General features: G+C 37.4%; 1 protein-coding gene across 3 annotated transcripts in view; it reads right to left on the reverse strand.

Moving 5' to 3' along the window:
• Positions 1–18,018, reverse strand: part of HEPACAM2 (HEPACAM family member 2) — a 40,572-nt gene extending 22,554 nt beyond the window's left edge. For 2 of the 3 annotated variants that reach the window (XM_070425117.1, XM_070425118.1), the window contains exons 1-3: positions 17,940–18,018; positions 9,913–10,263; positions 5,624–5,908 (exon numbers count right to left, since the gene is read on the reverse strand). In XM_070425117.1, the coding sequence (XP_070281218.1) occupies positions 5,624–5,908; positions 9,913–10,263; positions 17,940–18,018 (715 nt within the window). Of the gene's footprint in view, positions 1–5,623; positions 5,909–9,912; positions 10,307–17,939 lie in introns of those variants that run through there. The other variant, XM_070425119.1, reaches the window with a different exon arrangement.
• Positions 18,019–18,078: the final 60 nt, after the last annotated feature.

Raw genomic sequence — 18,078 nt, forward strand, 5'->3', positions numbered from 1 at the left:
TTAATTATATGTTATCTGGCTCTTCACAGTTAGCCTCAAAAACCCCAAATTCTCTACCCCTCCCCCCGCAAGCATTTCCTACAGTTCTTAGAACATAAAACCAGAGCTTTTTGGTTGCTTGATTCTGATATTATTTCTTTTCTTTTTTTTTCTTTTTCTTTTCTTTTTTGTTTTTGTTCTTTTTAAATTTTTTTGTTTCTTTTTTTCTTTTTTTGGTTCTTTTCTTTTCTTTTTTACTTCTGATATTATTTCTTAAAGTGTAACCTATTAAATTGATTATATAAAAAATACATGTTCATTACAGAAAATCCTAATATTCAGAGAAGCGCAAAGATGAAACCTTATTTGTAATTTCACCACTCAGAGAACGAATATCCATATTTCACTGTATAATCTTCTAGTCCAGCCTTCTCAACCTGTGGGTTGCGACCCCTTTGGGGGTCGAAGGACCCTTTCACAGGGGTCGCCTAAATACATCCTGCATATCAGATATTTACATTACGATTCATAACATTAGCAACATTACAGTTATGAAGTAGCAACGAAAATAATTTTAGGTTGGGGGTCACCACAACATGAGGAACTGTATTAAAAGGTCGCGGCATTAGGAAGGTTGAGAACCACTGTTAGTCTTTCTTCTTTCCTCCCTCCCTCCCCTATAGATCTTACCCATTATTCTTTCACACTCTACACACTGCTTATAATCCATCTATTTTCTTCTTAATGAACTATGATGTTATTTCTTTTTTCATTATCACGTCAGGCTGACCATCCCTTTGCTTTGAGGTGCAACCTAGTACATTATTCATGGGAATGAGCAATCCAGTGAAAGACATTTGGAGTAATTCAACCAATATTCAGCCAGTGCAGCCTCTTGCAGACGTTGAAGATGAAAGCAGAAAGATAATTCTGTTTTGACTTTGGATTGTGGTTCAATTCCTTGCCTTTGGCAGAGAACTCCCAATAGAAATGAACCCTTTGCCTCAGGAAGGGCTGTTTACTAAATGACTTGTAAAATCACATATCATCTGTTCTCTTTAACAATTTATGGCTGGGTGGCAACAGTACCTAAGTTTTCATCATGATGCTGCTTGCCACCCTGCTTGGAAGCAGATGGTAAGTATTTACTGTGAATGACCTTTTTTTTCCCTTTAATTTTTATCACTTAGAGTACTTCCCTGCAGCGGTGCCATATGCTACACACAAAATGCAGTGGTTACTGGGTTATTATTTACAAGAGCTGGAAGGCACATACATTTCATGAACTGCAAGTAGATATTTGTCTGAATTATTGGCTTGACATTGTATTCCACCAGGATCAATACCAGATTATGACATCATATCCTCAAAAATATATGGTCAATCTTGATAAATTTTGTAACACATTTTTTTCTGCCAGAATAAAAAATAATCCCTGTTTTCATGAAAGAAGCTGTCATAGAAACAGTGCCTTAAGAAAACAGATTAGGTAATTCATGCTGAAATTCTAAATTGTGGTGTGAACTTCTATGGGGGAATATTGGAATATGACATTTACTAGATTATTGAGGAACTCTGCTAAAGGTCAGAAAAAAACAACAACGAAGGGCACAAGCACTTTAATAAGCTGTTACCTTGTAATGGGAATTTAGTCTCTCTACAGCATCATTAAGTAACACTAGAATCTGAGAGGGATACGAAGAAAGATAATCTGTTCCATTCTAGTCAAATTCAAAAAACTTTGAGTGAGTTCTTAATCTGTGCAAATTATTTCCCTAGGGGTACAAAGTTTAATAATGTCTGGGTATGGAGCACTGATGAGGGTAAGAGACTCAGGAAAATATAATTCAATGAGTACCAGAGGGCATATGTGCATAGGGTACTGCAGGAGCACAGCAAACCTCCTAGCAGCACAGAAGAGGTGAGACAGAGTGGGGGCAGGTGAGCCTTTCTAGAGAAGATGTGAAGAAAGGGGATGTAACCAGGAGCATGTAAGCAGGTGAAGAAAGAGAAGAAGGTACAACATCAACTAAGGCATGTATTCTCAGTTTGCATGGAATGATAAATATTGCAGACATGTTGATGCCACATCAACAGAAAGGATAAATGACAAATCTTCAGATTATATATTTAATTTAATCCTTATAACTCAAAACCAAGAAAAGAAAACAACAATAAAATAGGGCTAAAGAGTGATAGCAAGAAAAATTAATAAAATAACTCTGGGTAGTGTTTTCAGTATATGTTACATATATGTTACATACGTTGCATGTTTCTATGAGTAATAATTGCTTAGAATAAACAAGACAATGATAATTTGATTTTTGAATCAAAATATGAGAGAATGAGTGAATAAATTAATGAGTGAATAAATTAATGAATGAGTGAATATCATTAAGTGGTGTTGAGTAAGTGAAGGCTTTCGCATTTGAATGAGAAAATACTCAAGAAAATTAATTATAATAATACTATATTTATAATTACCTCTTAAGAGTAAAAAATCTTAAATAATGCAGGTATTCATCTTTACAATATATAAACAGAACCTACATTTGTAAATTTTCTCAATGTTCTTCTTTCTACTGTCATTAGTCTATACTCAGGACAGATATTTCTCTGTGAGATGTCCATAGATTACATCTAAAAGAATGTGAAGAAGAAAGTTCAGTCTATAAAAGAAGATATATTTGAAAATATGACTTTATTCAAATTGGGATATTTTAATTCTTTCAAATAACAAAGGAAAGGAAAGAAGGTATAGCATTTAAAGCATAATATTTAACATTTACAGGTGTGACTAATGGATTTTCTCCCCATTTTTATGCTTTCCACACTATGTATCATCATATTCTGTGATAATGAGATTGGGACATAAACTTGAACATGTTGAAAGAAAAATCTTATTTTCCCTTTTCCAGATTAAAATAAACAATATAGCAAAATAAAAGAGTAAAAATACAAATGACACTTTAATGTGCCTAATTATTTATGCAGTTTCCTCCAGGAATATTTTATTTAACTTTGTGGCCAGGGTTTAAAGATAGATAGATAAATAAGAGATAAATGTAAGAAAGAATTAATGCAAAGAAAATATTTTCATATAGAAAAACAAAATATGTTAATTTTAAAAATGGTAATGTTTAAGGAAGAAAAAATTTCTCCTAAAGGTATTCTTTCGGTTTTTTTCTTTGCAGGTGTTTTCTAAATTACCCAGGCTTTCCATAACTTCTTGCTGCCATGTTGCCAATTATGTCGGCATAATTGTGTCTCAAAGGGAAAAAAAGAGCTAACATTATTGTGTTCTTCCTAGGTGCCTCTCGCTGACTTCTTTATACATAAAATTTCACTTAATGCTCCATCCCTCTTACATTGGGGAGAGTGTAGATAAGGAGATGAGGAAACTGGTGCACAGAAAGGGACAGAACCAGGTCTTTAACCCAGGCGGTCTGAATTCACAGCTGAGGCCCAAAACCACTGTGCTATCCACTGACTCTCCAAATGACGTGATGTTAATTAGAGCATGTGATCAAAACAAATCATGATCAGGTTTCCTATGGTTAACAGGGAAAGCTCCAACAGGATCTCACTTCCTGTTGTCTGTCACTGCACTGAATGATGATGGTTCCTTGGGATTGATATTCAGTAGATAAAATCTGGTTGGTTTAATATCTTGTTTTGCATTTTGTACCTTTTCTATGTGAATGCAAACCATTTAGACCAAACAATAAAGAATAATCTAAGAATGTGTCTACATAGCCCTAGATTTGATTCAGTTTGCTCACATTCCTTACATCTGTTTAAGTAACTTGAAGCTTAGGTCTGTAGTACTTGAAGTTGAATGGAAGTTTTAATTCATATCAGAATAGCCTTATTCAGTCAAAAATGTGACCACGTAGTAAATAGACAGTACCAAAAAAATAGACGGTACCAAATTTTTCATTCCAATTCAATGCTAGTTGTGCATATTATAGTCACAATTTATATTTTCTCTATGAATCTATTTCTTAGCACACAGTTTTTCCACAATGTTATCAGAATATAAGTTTATGTAAAACTAAAAATAAAGCTAAAAGTTCAGCTATACAGTAAAAATAGTACCATTGTTATTGAAATTATCACAACTAATGATTGAAACAAATCTTATATAATTTGCTTGCAGTGAGTGGTGTTTTGGTATTTCTCTGTGAAAAACTATAATTTCTGTCTTTGGCACTCTTTAATAATAAAATTTCTTCTGTTTTTGATAGAAGGAACTGGCTCATCGTTAAACTCACTGAATTCTGAGTTTACCAGGCTTAATTCTACCCTTACGGTTCCACCAGCTGAACCCTCCATCCTCAGGCCACAGGGGTGAGAATTCTTCCTCTGCATGGCTCACTGTTCCTGTTCACACTGCTCTTCTAGCTGTGCTCTGAGCTATATGGTATCTGATAAGAAGACTTCCCGGGCCTTGACCAGTTTTGCTCAGTGGCTAGAGCGTCGGCCTGTGGACTGAAGAGTCCCAGGTTCCATTCCGGTCAAAGGCATGTATCTTGGTTGCGGGCACATCCCCAGTAGGGGGTGTGCAGGAGGCAGCTGATGGATGTTTCTCTCTCATGCATGTTTCTAACTCTCTATCCCTCTCCCTTCCTCTTTGTAAAAAATCAATAATATATATATATATATTTTTTTTTTAAAAAGAAGAAGACTTCCCAGTGGGATAGGCCATTGGTTTTCAACTAGGGGAGATTTTTCCCCCTCTCCCACTCTAGGGAACATATCGCAATGTCTAGAGATATTTTAAGTTGTCCCAACTGGAGGGTGTTGCTACTGGTATGTAGTGGGTAGAAGTCAGGGATGCTGTTAAACATCCTATAAACATCTCATAACAATGAAGTTGTTCAGCCCAAAATGTCACTGGTGTGGAGGTTGAGAAGCTCTGTGCAAAGCTAACATTACCATGTGATATTAAACATGCTAGAGTTGGTGCTCTGGAGTAGAGAGGACTGGGTTTAAAATATAATAAAGAGAGGAATCGTGTTTGGGTTGGTGATGACGTTATGACATGAACTGAAGAGTTTGATTAACTTAACTCTGTACATGAGATTAAAGAACAACAGAAACAAAAAGGACCAAAGAAAATTGAAATTTGAACTAATTGCTGTTCCCTGGGAAACTGAATACCTTACTGAGGAATAACTGTCTTCTCTATGATCCTCCCAATACCCTGACTCTCATCATGGAGCTGAGGAAATGGGGGGCGGGGGAGAAGAGCCTGGGCATGTTATTCTTTCCTTTGGTCAGTTACAGAGCACGTCTCTCTCCTAGTTTAAGATGACCAACTTACCCTCCTTGGGGGTGAATAACTTAGTGCCTTCCGCATAGTTCTGGGTTCTTGAAATTGAGGTTCCTACTTTCCACTGGAAATAAGGTCACACAATGCACTGTCACAAAATGTATCCGGAAAGGCCCTTGGCCAGTATCTCAACTTGAACTTCAAGAAATAGGGTTGTGCAAGCAAATATATTTCATGATAAGACAGTATCTAGGAAGTGTGATTATAGCTCCACTATAAAAATCAAATGGCATTTGGTATTGATAGTCTCTGTGACCACCCTTGTGACAACTTCCCAGAAGAAAAGTTATGATTTTTTTTTTAACTTACAATATATGGTGGGCATAATGATGTCACTTTCCATCTCACTGACAGGATTCTTCACCAGGCAACTGTAATTCCCAATGTCTTCTTTGGTCACTGGAGCAATATGAAGAATGTTGTTTTGGGGAGAAAAGGAGTTGGTGGAGCTGGTATGGACAGGTCTCCCATTTTTTAGCCACCGGTAAGCCAGCCGGGTACCTTCTTCCACCAGGCATGTCAGCGTCATGTTCCCTACGTACTCCACAGCCCCAGAGGAAGGCTGAATCTGTACCATGGGTTTTGTGACAGGGTCTGCAATATCAAAGAGAGAGAGAAATGATTTTTACCACCATGACATTTTAACAAAAATCTATGAGGTCTCTCACATATTAAATCTCGGGGAAATGATTCTACAGTTTTACACTTTGTAAATGTAAATGGTTCAGGCGATAATTCAGGAAGAGACTAAAAATGCAAAACAATAAAATATAAAAATGTAATTCATAGCAGATAAATAATCACATTCTGGGACTTACTCGTCAAGGATTTCCTAATGAAAACCTTTATAGCTAATGGAAGTTAGTGGTGGAGAACACCAGGGGCCCTCTTTCCTGTTTTGTGCTTGCTGACAATGTGAAGATATACTCTCACAGACAAAACATGCTTAACCCCCTCTCTTGACTTGCCCTAAATCCCAAGGGCAGCTGGTGGGATGGATGTGGTGAATCCAAATTTCTACTGTTTGCATGATATAAAGCTCATATATATATACCTGTGGGGAATTGAGGGAAAGTTTTAGAAAATCATATATGTACCCATTACTTTTCCTTTTATGTAAGCGAACTAATTGTATGTTTTAGTTGCTGTGCATTTGGTTTTGCAACATTACATTTGTCACTCTAACAAACCAGTACCTACATTTCAAAACTGACTCAATCTGAAAATAGGATACTGGGATTATATCAAATTAGGGATGTAAAAGACAAAATCTCAGTAGAGATTCCTATTGGAACTTTGAGATATAGGAAAACAGTTTTATGTCATGAGTCCAATACATTGTAGTAATGTGATATCTGACAAATGAGTAAATTTCTAAGAATGAGTATATATTTATTTTGTAAAAAATATATTTTGATTGATTTCAGAGAGGATGGAGGAGAGAGAGGGAGGAAGGAAGGGAAGGAGGAAGAGAGAGAGAGAGAGAGAGAGAGAGAGAGAGAGAGAGAGAGAGGGAAAGAGAGAGAGAAACACCAATGATGAGGGAGAATCATTGATCTGCTGCCTCCTGCATGCCCCTCAATGGTGATTGAGCTCACAACCTGGTCATGTGCCCTGACCAGGGATTGACTGGCGGCCTCCTGGTTCATAGGTTGATGCTCAACCATTGAGCCACACTGGCTGGGCTGAATGAGTATATATTTCTTCTCTGAGTTTTAACTCCTAAATTGTTGGATAAGGGTGGAAATTACATCAATATCTACAATCATTTTTAGCAACCTTCATTAATTTTTGAGGTGCTTGACTTGGTTTGATAAAGGACAGTGACTAGCCCAGAGTTACATAGCAATCAGTGGCAAAATGAAGAGGGCTTTAAATCTGACTATTTCTCTGCAGCATTTTGGAGAGATATGGGTTTAATAATCTCCTGTGTATGACTACAGGATACAGAGAGAGTGAGATGATATAGAAGTGACAGATGATTGGCTCCAACATTAAGATTTCAATTTCCTATCAAGCTTATAACCAGGTTGATGTATCTTAAGTAAATCTGCCTCGACTCATACAATTTTCTACACTGGAAAATGCTTATTACGGAACAAACAGATTCAAGCCTTCAGCCCAGAGGAGATAGGAAAATATGAAAGATAAGGAGAAGGGGAGTTGAAAGGGCAGCCTGCAGGGCAACTGAGGAGTTCCGTAGTCTCCAGCCTTTTTCAAGATGGGTGAAATCAACTGGCTTGTCCCTTTATTTTAATTCTTTATCTTTTCTGGCAAGGACAAAGGATTTGGAATAGCTTTGTTTGCATTATTATGATTAGAAAAGAAAAACTAATTGTGTACACTTATTACATTAAAAAGTCCATGTTTCTTATATGTCTGTGTGGAAATATACATGATATGAGATAAGTCAAATAGATAACATGTGAAAGATCTCATATGGAGAGAATCAATCATTAGAATAGACATTAATATTGTAATCACATATTTGCCTAAATAGTGTAACTCAGATGTGGAAATCTCCTGAGAATACTTTTTGCGTAGGCCCCTAAACCCTTATTAAGGCTTTTTGGTTGCATTTCTCTAAACAGATCCAATTTTACTACACATTAACAAGTAATGGATGTTCTACTAAAAGTTTTGGGGATAGATAGGATACTACACAGGAGAATTTCATGAAAAATTCCCTTTAGATTTTTCTTCTTTTTGTTCCCCAAATTTACTCTCTAGGCATCTGCTTCCACAACCTGTGTATTTGCTGCCCCACAAATTTGATCTCCACTCATTTACACCACAAATATACACTGAGTACCTACTAATGGGCAGCAACAGGTTTAGGCACTGAGGACAAAGCAGAAAATAATACAAAGTTTCTGCTCCCATGTACCATGTACCTTATATTCTATGAGGGGAAGATAAACACTAAATTAGTAAAAATATATAATAGGTTGAGTGGAAATAAGTGCCTTGAAAGATCTCTCTCTCTCTCTCTCTCTCTCTCTCTCTCTTTCCCATTTTGGCTGAGACCTAAAGGAAATAGGAGAGAGAATCATACTATTATCTAGGAGAAAAGCAGTCTAGGTAGAGGGAACAGCAAGTACAAAGGTCCTGTTCTAGGGAGAACAAATTGACCAGAGTAGCCACAGCAGACTGTCGGAAAGTGAGGTAGGGAATGGAATCACATAGCTATTGGCTATGATGGGGAAATCATGGTGGACCTTGTAGGCCATTCTTAGTACTTTAACTTTTATTCTGAGTGAGATAGAAGGCTATGGGAGGATTTTAAGCTACAGTAGGCAGGAGTAGAAATGGAGGCTAGGTATCAGGCTACTAGGATAGTATAGGGCAGTGATGGCGAACCTTTTGAGCTCGGCGTGTCAGCATTTTGAAAAACCCTAACTTAACTCTGGTGCTGTGTCACATATAGAAATTTTTTGATATTTGAAACCATAGTAAAACAAAGACTTATATTTTTTATATTTATTTTATATATTTAAATGCCATTTAACAAGGAAAAATCAATCAAAAAAATGAGTTCGCGTGTCACTGGTCTAGGGCCTAGGCCCTAGGCAGAGCTGATGGTGGGGTGGAGTGGGGCAGTAGTGGGGGTGGTGAGAAGTGATGGAAATCTCTGTATATTTTGAAGGTGAGACTGACAGGATTAACTCATGGGCTGGATGTGGGACATGAGAAAAAGGGGGGGAGGTCAATGGTAATGGCAAGGTTTTGCCCTAAGCAATTGATGGAATGGAGTTGGTACTTATGAAAATTTAGGAGAAATATTGTAAAAAAAAAAAATGGGTTTAGAGGGGAAAATGAGAAGTTGGCCTTTGGGCATAGTATAGTTAAGGTATGCCATTTAAATACCTCACTAAAGAAAACAACTGTCTGATCGTTAGCTGACCCCACTCTCCCTCAGAAGACATTTCCCACAACGTCCATTGTTTCTTCAGTCTGGTCCTTGAACAGGTCTCATCCTCCCCCACCCAGTGTGTCAAAATAAAAACCTCCATGTGCCTGACTGGTTTGGCTCAGTGGATAGAATGTCGGCCTGCAGACTGAAGGGTCCTGGGTTCGATTCTGGTCAAAGGCATGTACCTTGGTTGCGGGCACATACCCAGTAGGGAGTGTGCAGGAGGCAGCTGATCAATATTTCTCTCTCATAGATGTTTCTAACTCTCTATCCCTCTCCCTTAATCTCTGTAAAAAATCAATAAAAAAAATATATATATATTTTTAAAAACCTCCATGTGACAAAATTAGAGATCTTCCCAGGGTGCATTCTGCACTGAGAAAATGAAATTTTCTCAATCTCATTACTTTATACTTGATAATTTCTCGGCAAACAAAAAAGTTCTACTTATTGCTTGATTACCGTTAGCTGGGCACTGAATATCCTTCACATTCCTCTTTGATTTAACCCTCAGAAAACCTCATGAGGTAGACAATGCCATTCGCGCTGCGAGACACGGAGGCTTTGTGGGTTAATTAATTTGCCCAAAATTGGAGAGCCAGTACCTACAGCCCAGGTAGTCTAATCTGAGTCATGGCTAACTGCCATGCTTCCCAGCTGCCCATAGCATTTACAGTGGACTCACCATCAACAGTGACTTGTATCTTCTGACTAGCTGAGAGAGTTCCATTTCCTTGAATGTTGACCTTCACAATGTAATTGCCTTCATCGGTGAACTGCAGTGGGTTGATGAGCAGAGATGCATTGGGTGGCATCATGGTGAACTTGTGTTGGTATTCCAAGTCGGGAACCACAGACTTGTTCACAGAGCCCAGTAAGTATTTGGGCATCGTGTGGTGTCTCTCAAACAGCCATATGATCTGGATGTCTGATGCCGGAGTGTGGAATCCATAGTGCACAGGGAGGTAGAGGGCCTGACCCCTGATACCATGGACAGTGTATGATGGAACCACCACCTTCAGCCCCGAGCAAGCGCCTGTAACAAAGGAGAGGAAAGCAGTAAAGACTCTGAGCCACATTTCACAATCTAAAGAGGCAGTGCAGAGAGAACCAGATTAGATGATAATTTCTTTCAAAGAAGAGCAGCTTCTAGCCCCTGACCATTCTGGTACCGGTTTCCTGGCGAGGTAAATATTTGTCTCTGAAACCTTCTGCATTTGAAAAACTCCACCCAAAAACTGTGTTGATTACATGACTTCTTTACGGAAAAGCAGAAGTTACTGTCTATGACTGTTAAAGAATAATGGGAAAAGGAGAACTGGGTAAGATTATTAGTTCTAAAGTCCATGAAACTTTTAAAAATTTTAAAATTGTGACTATATTAATGTCTGAGTCATAGATCCTAATCAAACTATGTGATTCGAGAAACTACTTCCTCCCAAAAGTCTTCCTCCAAAGTCTTCTAAAATGGCTTCATAGTCCATTATTGGAAGTTTTTCCTTTTAGCCAAAGCCTTGCCAGATGCAAATACCCCAAGGAGAGTGACATTAAATCATTATCAGTCATGATCAGTTATTCTTGCCCAGAGGCAGGAATCTGGCTGGTGTGCTTGAGAAACAGCAAGAGGCAGGAGTAGATGGAGCACGGAGGAGGAGGGGGAGGAGGAGGAGGAGGAGCATGTGGTAAGACATGAGGTCAGAAAGGTGGTCAAGGCCAGATCAGGCCAAGTTTTAGGGTCATGGAAAACACTTAGGCAATTATTCTCTGAGATAGGGATGCCACTAGAATTTTGTGAACAGAGAGAGAGATGATCTTTTTGTTTTTGTTTTTTGGGCGCATTTCAGCTGCTGTGAGAATAGACAGGTGTGGGCAAGAGAAGGAGTAGGAGACCACTTAGGAGGTGATGACAGTAAAGTAGGCAAGAGATGATTGTGCTGTAGACCAGGGTAATAGTAAAAGATTCCGTGATAAAAGGCTGGTGGTGCTAATTTGATGACACATTGGGGGTGGGATATAAGAAACCAAGAAGAGTCAAGAATGACTCCAAGGTTGTTGACCTGATCAGTTGGAAGAGTGGAGTTGTTGTTTATTAATGGACAAGTAATAAAGTTATCATGGGAAGACTGTGAGGAGAACAGCTTTTCTGGGGGAAGATCAGGGTTCAGTTTTGGACATGTTCATTTTAGATGCCCATTAGACATCCAAGAGGGAATACTAGGCATGAAAGCTGGATTAAAGTGGGTTTAAGAGGGAAGGATGGCCCTGGAGGACTTTGGGGGCATGGAGCTCTGCCAAGTGCATAGCTCTGGCTCCTGCCTATTTGCCTGGGTTGTTTGGCCCATGTACTTCTATGTCTGCAGGTTTCTTTCTAGTTTTGGGTAGTTAGAGATTTCCCCATCTTTACCTTGTGTCATGATGCACTGTTTTATTTAGCATTTCTATGTATTTGCAATTGAGAAGAGAGTCTTCCTTAGTTTAGGCTACCATGTCGCTGAGGTCTTAATTAAAATCTCTTTGGTTCAAAATCTTCATTTTTAAAAGTAGCAATATGGCACATTTGAAATAGTGAAGGAGGGAATGGAGGAACTTAAATGTGAAGTATTTTGAACAGTAAGAGAAAAAAAGGAAAGGAAATTGGAGACAGTGAGTATAGACATTACTTCTGGGGAGCTTTGCTGTGAAGGGGAGCAGCAAAACTTTTCTTCTATTTTTCTCAGGATGGATGCTGAACAGCATCTTTGTAGCTATTGGAACGATGCACTAGAAAGAGAAATCTTGATGAAGCAGAATACATATGGGTGATGATGGAATAAAATCTGAGCTGAGAAGAGATGGGAATTTAGGCACAAATAAATATCTTACAATTGCTATTGAAAAGAGTTTGTCCAGTTGGTGTTAGCACAGCCAAACATTAAACACTGAGAAAGAAGATTGGCTAGTTGATTATGAATGGCACCATGCAGAACAGGAAGTTAATGCTCAAAAACTGGAACTCCCCAATGGAATATAGGTTACAGATTATACAGGGCAGAAATCACAAGACACTGTGGGTTAGAGGTTCAGGGTGGTATTAGGAGCTGATTGATAATAAATTATTTCTTCAGATCTTGAGGACAGCTCTGAGGTCTGCTCTGGAATCTCTCTGTCTGGTTTTATGGAAAAGGAGCTGGGGTGGGGGGTGAGGGTGGGGGAGGGGGGGTTGTTCCACCTTAGAGCTCAGGAACTGAAACATAATTTAGGTCAAGATATTAACTTTAGCTTAACATACTTTGTGACCCTGGCCATTGTTTCTGGCTGCCTCAGGCGGGTAGTGACTTGTAAGGGAAAGGGTTAAGGTTTACAGGGCATCCTTTGAAGAAACTGCATAGTGCTGGGCTACCTGTTAATTCGTTAATTCGAAATTATACATTAAATCAGGCTTCACAATTTCAATTTCCTCATATACAAAATGTTTATCTTCTTTGATTGCTTCCCCTTTTCATCCCTACTAGGAAGGGGATCTTAAAGCTTCCTCTGAGTCTTGTTATGAAAAGCCATCAATATTAGGAAGGGAAGGTATAAAGGTCAGTTATACAATGAGTTCTTTGGAGAAAGTGAAAGATGTAGGCCTGCTCCTAGGAGGTATCAAGTTCTACCGACAGTAAATTTCTCTTTCCATCCCAGGGTACAGGTGGGGGCAAAGATTTCCATCCTTTTGGTCTTTGGCCAGCTAGTAGCAGAAAGTAAGACCCTGGAGCATGCAAAGAACTCAGGAGGAGAAAGAGGAAGATCAGGGGAGGTTACAGGGAGAAGGAACTCCTAGGTGCTCAATTGAAACTGACTATAGGGACTGAAAGTTAGGTGACTCTATGGGAAAAATAAACATGAGTCTTACAGTCTCCTTGGGCTCTGTGTATATTTGTGGTTGACTTGTAAATTTTTTTTTTTCTCATAATGGGCTGTACCTGCACATTTGTTTTAGTGATTTGGTCCATAACAAAAGGGTTACAAAGGTATGAGGATTTGCTTCTGTTTTCTTTTCTGGAAAGTGTAAGAATGTTAAATTTGTAGTTCCCAATTTGAATCATTAGGAAAAGAAGGAACTGGTAGCTGGAAATTCTGAAGAGGAGGCAAAGTGGATTGCAGGAAAGGAGTAATGGTTTCTGCAAGGAAATCATAAGAGAGGAAAAGGAAGACAAGAGAGTAAATCTAAGACTTGAAACCAGTGATGCCTGAGATACGTGAAGCAGAGGCTGACAGAGAGGAACAAGGCTCTTGAAGTCAATGTCCCCCAGGAATTTGGATGGGGGACAGTACAGGAAAAAATTCACTTTGGTGCCCTGTTGGCGTGGCTCAGTGGTTTAGCATCGACCTTTGAACCAGGAGATCACAGTTTGATTCCCTGTCAGGGCACATACCCGGGTTGCAGGCTCAATCCCTGTAGGGGGTGTGCAGGAGATAGCCATCAACGATCCTCTCTCATCATTGATGTTTCTATCTTTCTCTCCCTTTCCCTTCCTCTCTGAAATCAATAAAAATATTTTAAAAAATCATTTTGGTATATGTGTCATCTGCACAAAACAACATGAGTTTACATGCCTTTCATTGAAATTGGTGAGAGGAAGCTCCTGGTAAGTAATAAACAATAAATAAAAACTAGCTTTTTAGTAGCCATTATTGTTATCTTAGGTAAGATGCAATTCCCACCATTTTTATTGGGTGTTTCTGTCTTCTGTTTTACTGGAGTGCACATAAAAATATTTATGGTTTTATCATTCACTCCTCATCTTAGACTCCCTTACCCCACTTTCACCATGTAGCCCTAAATCCATCACCTGCTAATTGCCTTGATATAAGGGATTTCAGGAACCTATTCTCTAAATTTGGAGAGAGATTACTGTATTTGATACTTTGATAAAGTTAAAAATCCACTGAATGTGAGGTCTTAGTAAAGGACACACACTTGGGATAAAAATGAGGATTTGTCAGTGAAATGACTTTAATAAATCTTTTTTATTCTCAACTTCAAGTTTCTCCTGTGCAAAAAGGGGGTAGTATTAGATGAAGCCTAAGGCTTCTCTTACTCTTGTTTATGTTATTGACATTCTGAGGTGCTTTTCTCAGGGTAGCAGGTACCCTACATTTGAAGGTGAAGGTCTGTATTTAATTTCTCAAGGGCACCAAGTATTTTGAAGTATTGAGTCTCAGGTGTTAGTCCACTTAATACATTGCCAATTCCTGGATATACTTTAATAAAGTGGCGATTCTGTGTTTATTACCAAGGAATTAATTCTGCCTTCAGAATTAACTGGGAAGGCTGCACGGCCACCAACATAAAACTCAGTAGTTGGTTATTGATATGTTGGTCCCTTTAATACATTTCACAGCTCAGCCTAGAAACCAGTGTCATACTGAAATGTAGACCTAGATGCCTTGAATGCAACTGGCCAGTCTGTTCTTGTCGTTTGGGGAAGTCATTGCAAAAGTCCTTGTTCCTTTTTTTTGAAAAGGATAAGAAAGCCTTCCTTATCTACGTGTGTGTGTGTGTGTGTGTGTGTGTGTGTGTGTGTGTGTGTGGTTGAAGTTGGAAATGGTTAACTGAGGTTGTAATATTCTGAAAATGTTTGTGCAACACTTTATAGGCAGCTGGACTAGAACAGAAAGGTTGGTGAATTTTGGATCCTGTACCAGAAACTTGAATCTTAAGTATCAAAAGACTGATTAGAGAGTCTGTGACTAGAGTTAAGGGAAGCAAATCCTGTTTAATAAAATATTAAATATGAATATTGCAGCCCAGGTAAAAATGAAACTACATTAGCAGAAAATCATTTATATGGCACTTATTGTTTATATTAAATAATTTATATCGACAATATTGTTTAAGGAGGGTGGCCTAGTTCTTTGGACCATTTTAGAAACTGCATCACATAATAATACTTTAAATAATCTATTGTCATTAATATGTGTGCATATATTCTATGCTTATCACATCAAATGATATGAAGTCATGTCATTTGAATTTTTTCCAAGTATATGTATGACAGTGAGAGAAAGCACAGCTGTGACAACAGCTGTTTCCTTAGGTTGCCCACACCATTTTTTACCAGATAAATTATATTTAGCAAGTTTTAAGAGTGTCATCAAGGAACACAATTTTCTTTATTTCAGTTATCTAAAATATTTTCATTTTGCAGGAAAGACATGAATCTATTGATATGATGCAATCCTTACTTGTGAACTTTGGGAAATAAACAAATAATTGAATGCTTCCTCTACATTTTAGGACTACATACTCCCTTGCCATTGATGTATTTCCCACTATAAATGTGATGAATTCATGCTGTCAATTAGCAGTATATTAACTTTAAAAAATTAGCTTCATTTTGAGTATTTTTCAAGTGTTCTTTTCTAGTTGTATGAGAAAACCTAAAGAACTAAAACTATTGATTTTAGAGAAAGTCAACCTTTGTGTGAACAAATAAACTTCAAAAAAATGAATGACATAAAATTGATGAAATTTTAATTTGCTTTTGATATTCAAATATCTTGACTTAAAATTCATTTTATTATTAGATTAACTAATACTTTTTGAGTATAGAAAAGGAAAACTCTTATACTTTTTGCATATAGGGCATAGTAAATTGAAGAAACATTGCTAATACCATTAATAATCTGAAATAAAAATTATAGCAATAATTTCCCCGGTAGAGACTCCTTTAAATAGTGTAGCACTAGAATGTACAGTATTAAGGAACACCTCAAGTCATTGTAAAATTTACCTATATTCCAGAAACAAAAGACTCCCTAGGCCAGTTTCACTGTGTTGAATATAAACATCAAACTTTCACAAAGTGACCTCTAGCTGTAGCTCAAAATAGTTGGCATTTACTTCCCCATTATCATGTATGATATTAGCAAGCATAACACAACTATTGTTGACTGAAAATAAAGTCTTGCGTATTTAGAGAAAATAGGAATTATAAAGTTTTACTTTGAGTAGACTTCACAAACTACATTTTGGGCTTCCAATTTTTAAGTTGTTTTTTTTTTAAAGGAAAGCAAACAGATAATTCAGTATTCCAAAAACAGAGTCCCACATTACCTATGGTCTTTACAACATACTACTAATGGAAAAAAGTAAATTTGTGTAAGAAAGTCTTAAGGGACAATAACTGCTATAACTACCTATGAACTTGCTACTTCTCTAAAATATATCTTAATTTATTTTAGTTGAATTCCTCAAGTGAAATGTCTCTAAGTTCTTCTGCAAGCCACTAACAAAAGCATTAGTTGTAAAATGACCACAGTCCCGTTGTTGTAAAATTAAAAATAAGTGGGGCACTGACACACAGGATGCTTTCAAATCACACAAAAATGCACAAAGATAAAAAGCCAGTTATGTCAACTGTTTGATTTTTTTAAATTAAAAAAGCTAAAAATCAATATAGGTTTAAATTAGAAACATACACACTCAGAAAAGTCACAACTAAGGAAAACTCAAACACTAAAAAAAATTTACAAACTGTATATTTCTTTTTTTTTTTTAAATATATTTTATTGATTTTTTACAGAGAGGAAGGGAGAGAGACAGAGAGCCAGAAACATCGATGAGAGAGAAACATCGACCAGCTGCCTCCTGCACATCTCCCACTGGGGGTGTGCCCGCAACCCAGGTACATGCCCTTGACCGGAATCGAATCCGGGACCCTTCAGTCTGCAGGCCGACGCTCTATCCACTGAGCCAAACCGGCCTCAGCCAAACTGTATATTTCAAGTATGTGGGATATATACATCATTAGGTACAAGTTTGAATAACAATCTTATTTACAATGAAAACCATAATGAAATATACCAGTGAAAACAAGCCTCTGAACAACTGAAGAAGGCTAAAACTTAAATTGCTCATTTAGCTAAGTTGTTCTTAACATAAAAGAAATAACCATCTTTTTAAAAATTCCTATCTGTTGAATGTAAACAAGGAACTAACCTTGACTTCTAAAACTGATAAATAGGAAGAATGAAAAAGAGAACATCGTATGAAAATAATGATGACAAACAGTGGGAATTTTGGTGAAAGATTCTTTTAAACTCTAAGGATAAAGAAATTGAGGAAAAATATTCAGGTACAGAAAAAAAATTTAATAGGAATAGCCACTGGGCAAAAAGAAAAGCTCAAGGCCTTTTGGAAAAATAATACTATTTAAAACACACTTCTCCGTATTGCGTATAAAGTATTTTTTGTCAGTTTGGAACCTTATCTTTTTCCATATTTCATAAGATAGGTAATTTAAAATGAAGTGAAGCTAATGGTTTGACACATTATCTAGAATAAGAACAGCAAAAAAAATTATCATAAATTGTTTTTGAGTTTCACTATAAGCAGTCACAAATTCATGGCCTATAAGAGTATTTGCCAAAATGAAATGTATATGTAAATTCTCTCTAAAAAAAAAAAAAAGAAATTCATTAGGTTTTTAGAATGTCTTGACTTTCTTAATGAGTGCTAGTGACAATAAGTATTGTTCTAAGAAACAATAACCATCTATTGATTGAACCTTATTTCTATTAAATGTTCCTGATTCCTTGTTGAAACAAAGTGTGTTATTGTTTAAAAGGTTCTGAGCTGTTCTTCAATTATCTAAATAAATCTACGGCCTAAAACAAATATTTACCTCAAACCCACAATTTAAAAAAACCACACACAGCTAAAACACAAATCATGCAGTGGCTTACCTAAGAGAAGGAGGTATATTTTGCACTGAAAGACCCCAACGGTACGGCTGAAGGGCTCCATGAAAGCATCCTGCCCCATGTATACGGTGCCCTGTTCCTAGTGGCCACTTGGTTCATGGACCAGCAGCTGCTGGTTTAT

The sequence above is a fragment of the Myotis yumanensis genome, unplaced genomic scaffold (assembly GCF_028538775.1).
Source record: "Myotis yumanensis isolate MYYU_CA2020_CCGP unplaced genomic scaffold, mMyoYum1.0.hap1 SCAF_9, whole genome shotgun sequence".
NCBI classification, from domain to species: Eukaryota; Metazoa; Chordata; class Mammalia; order Chiroptera; family Vespertilionidae; genus Myotis; species Myotis yumanensis.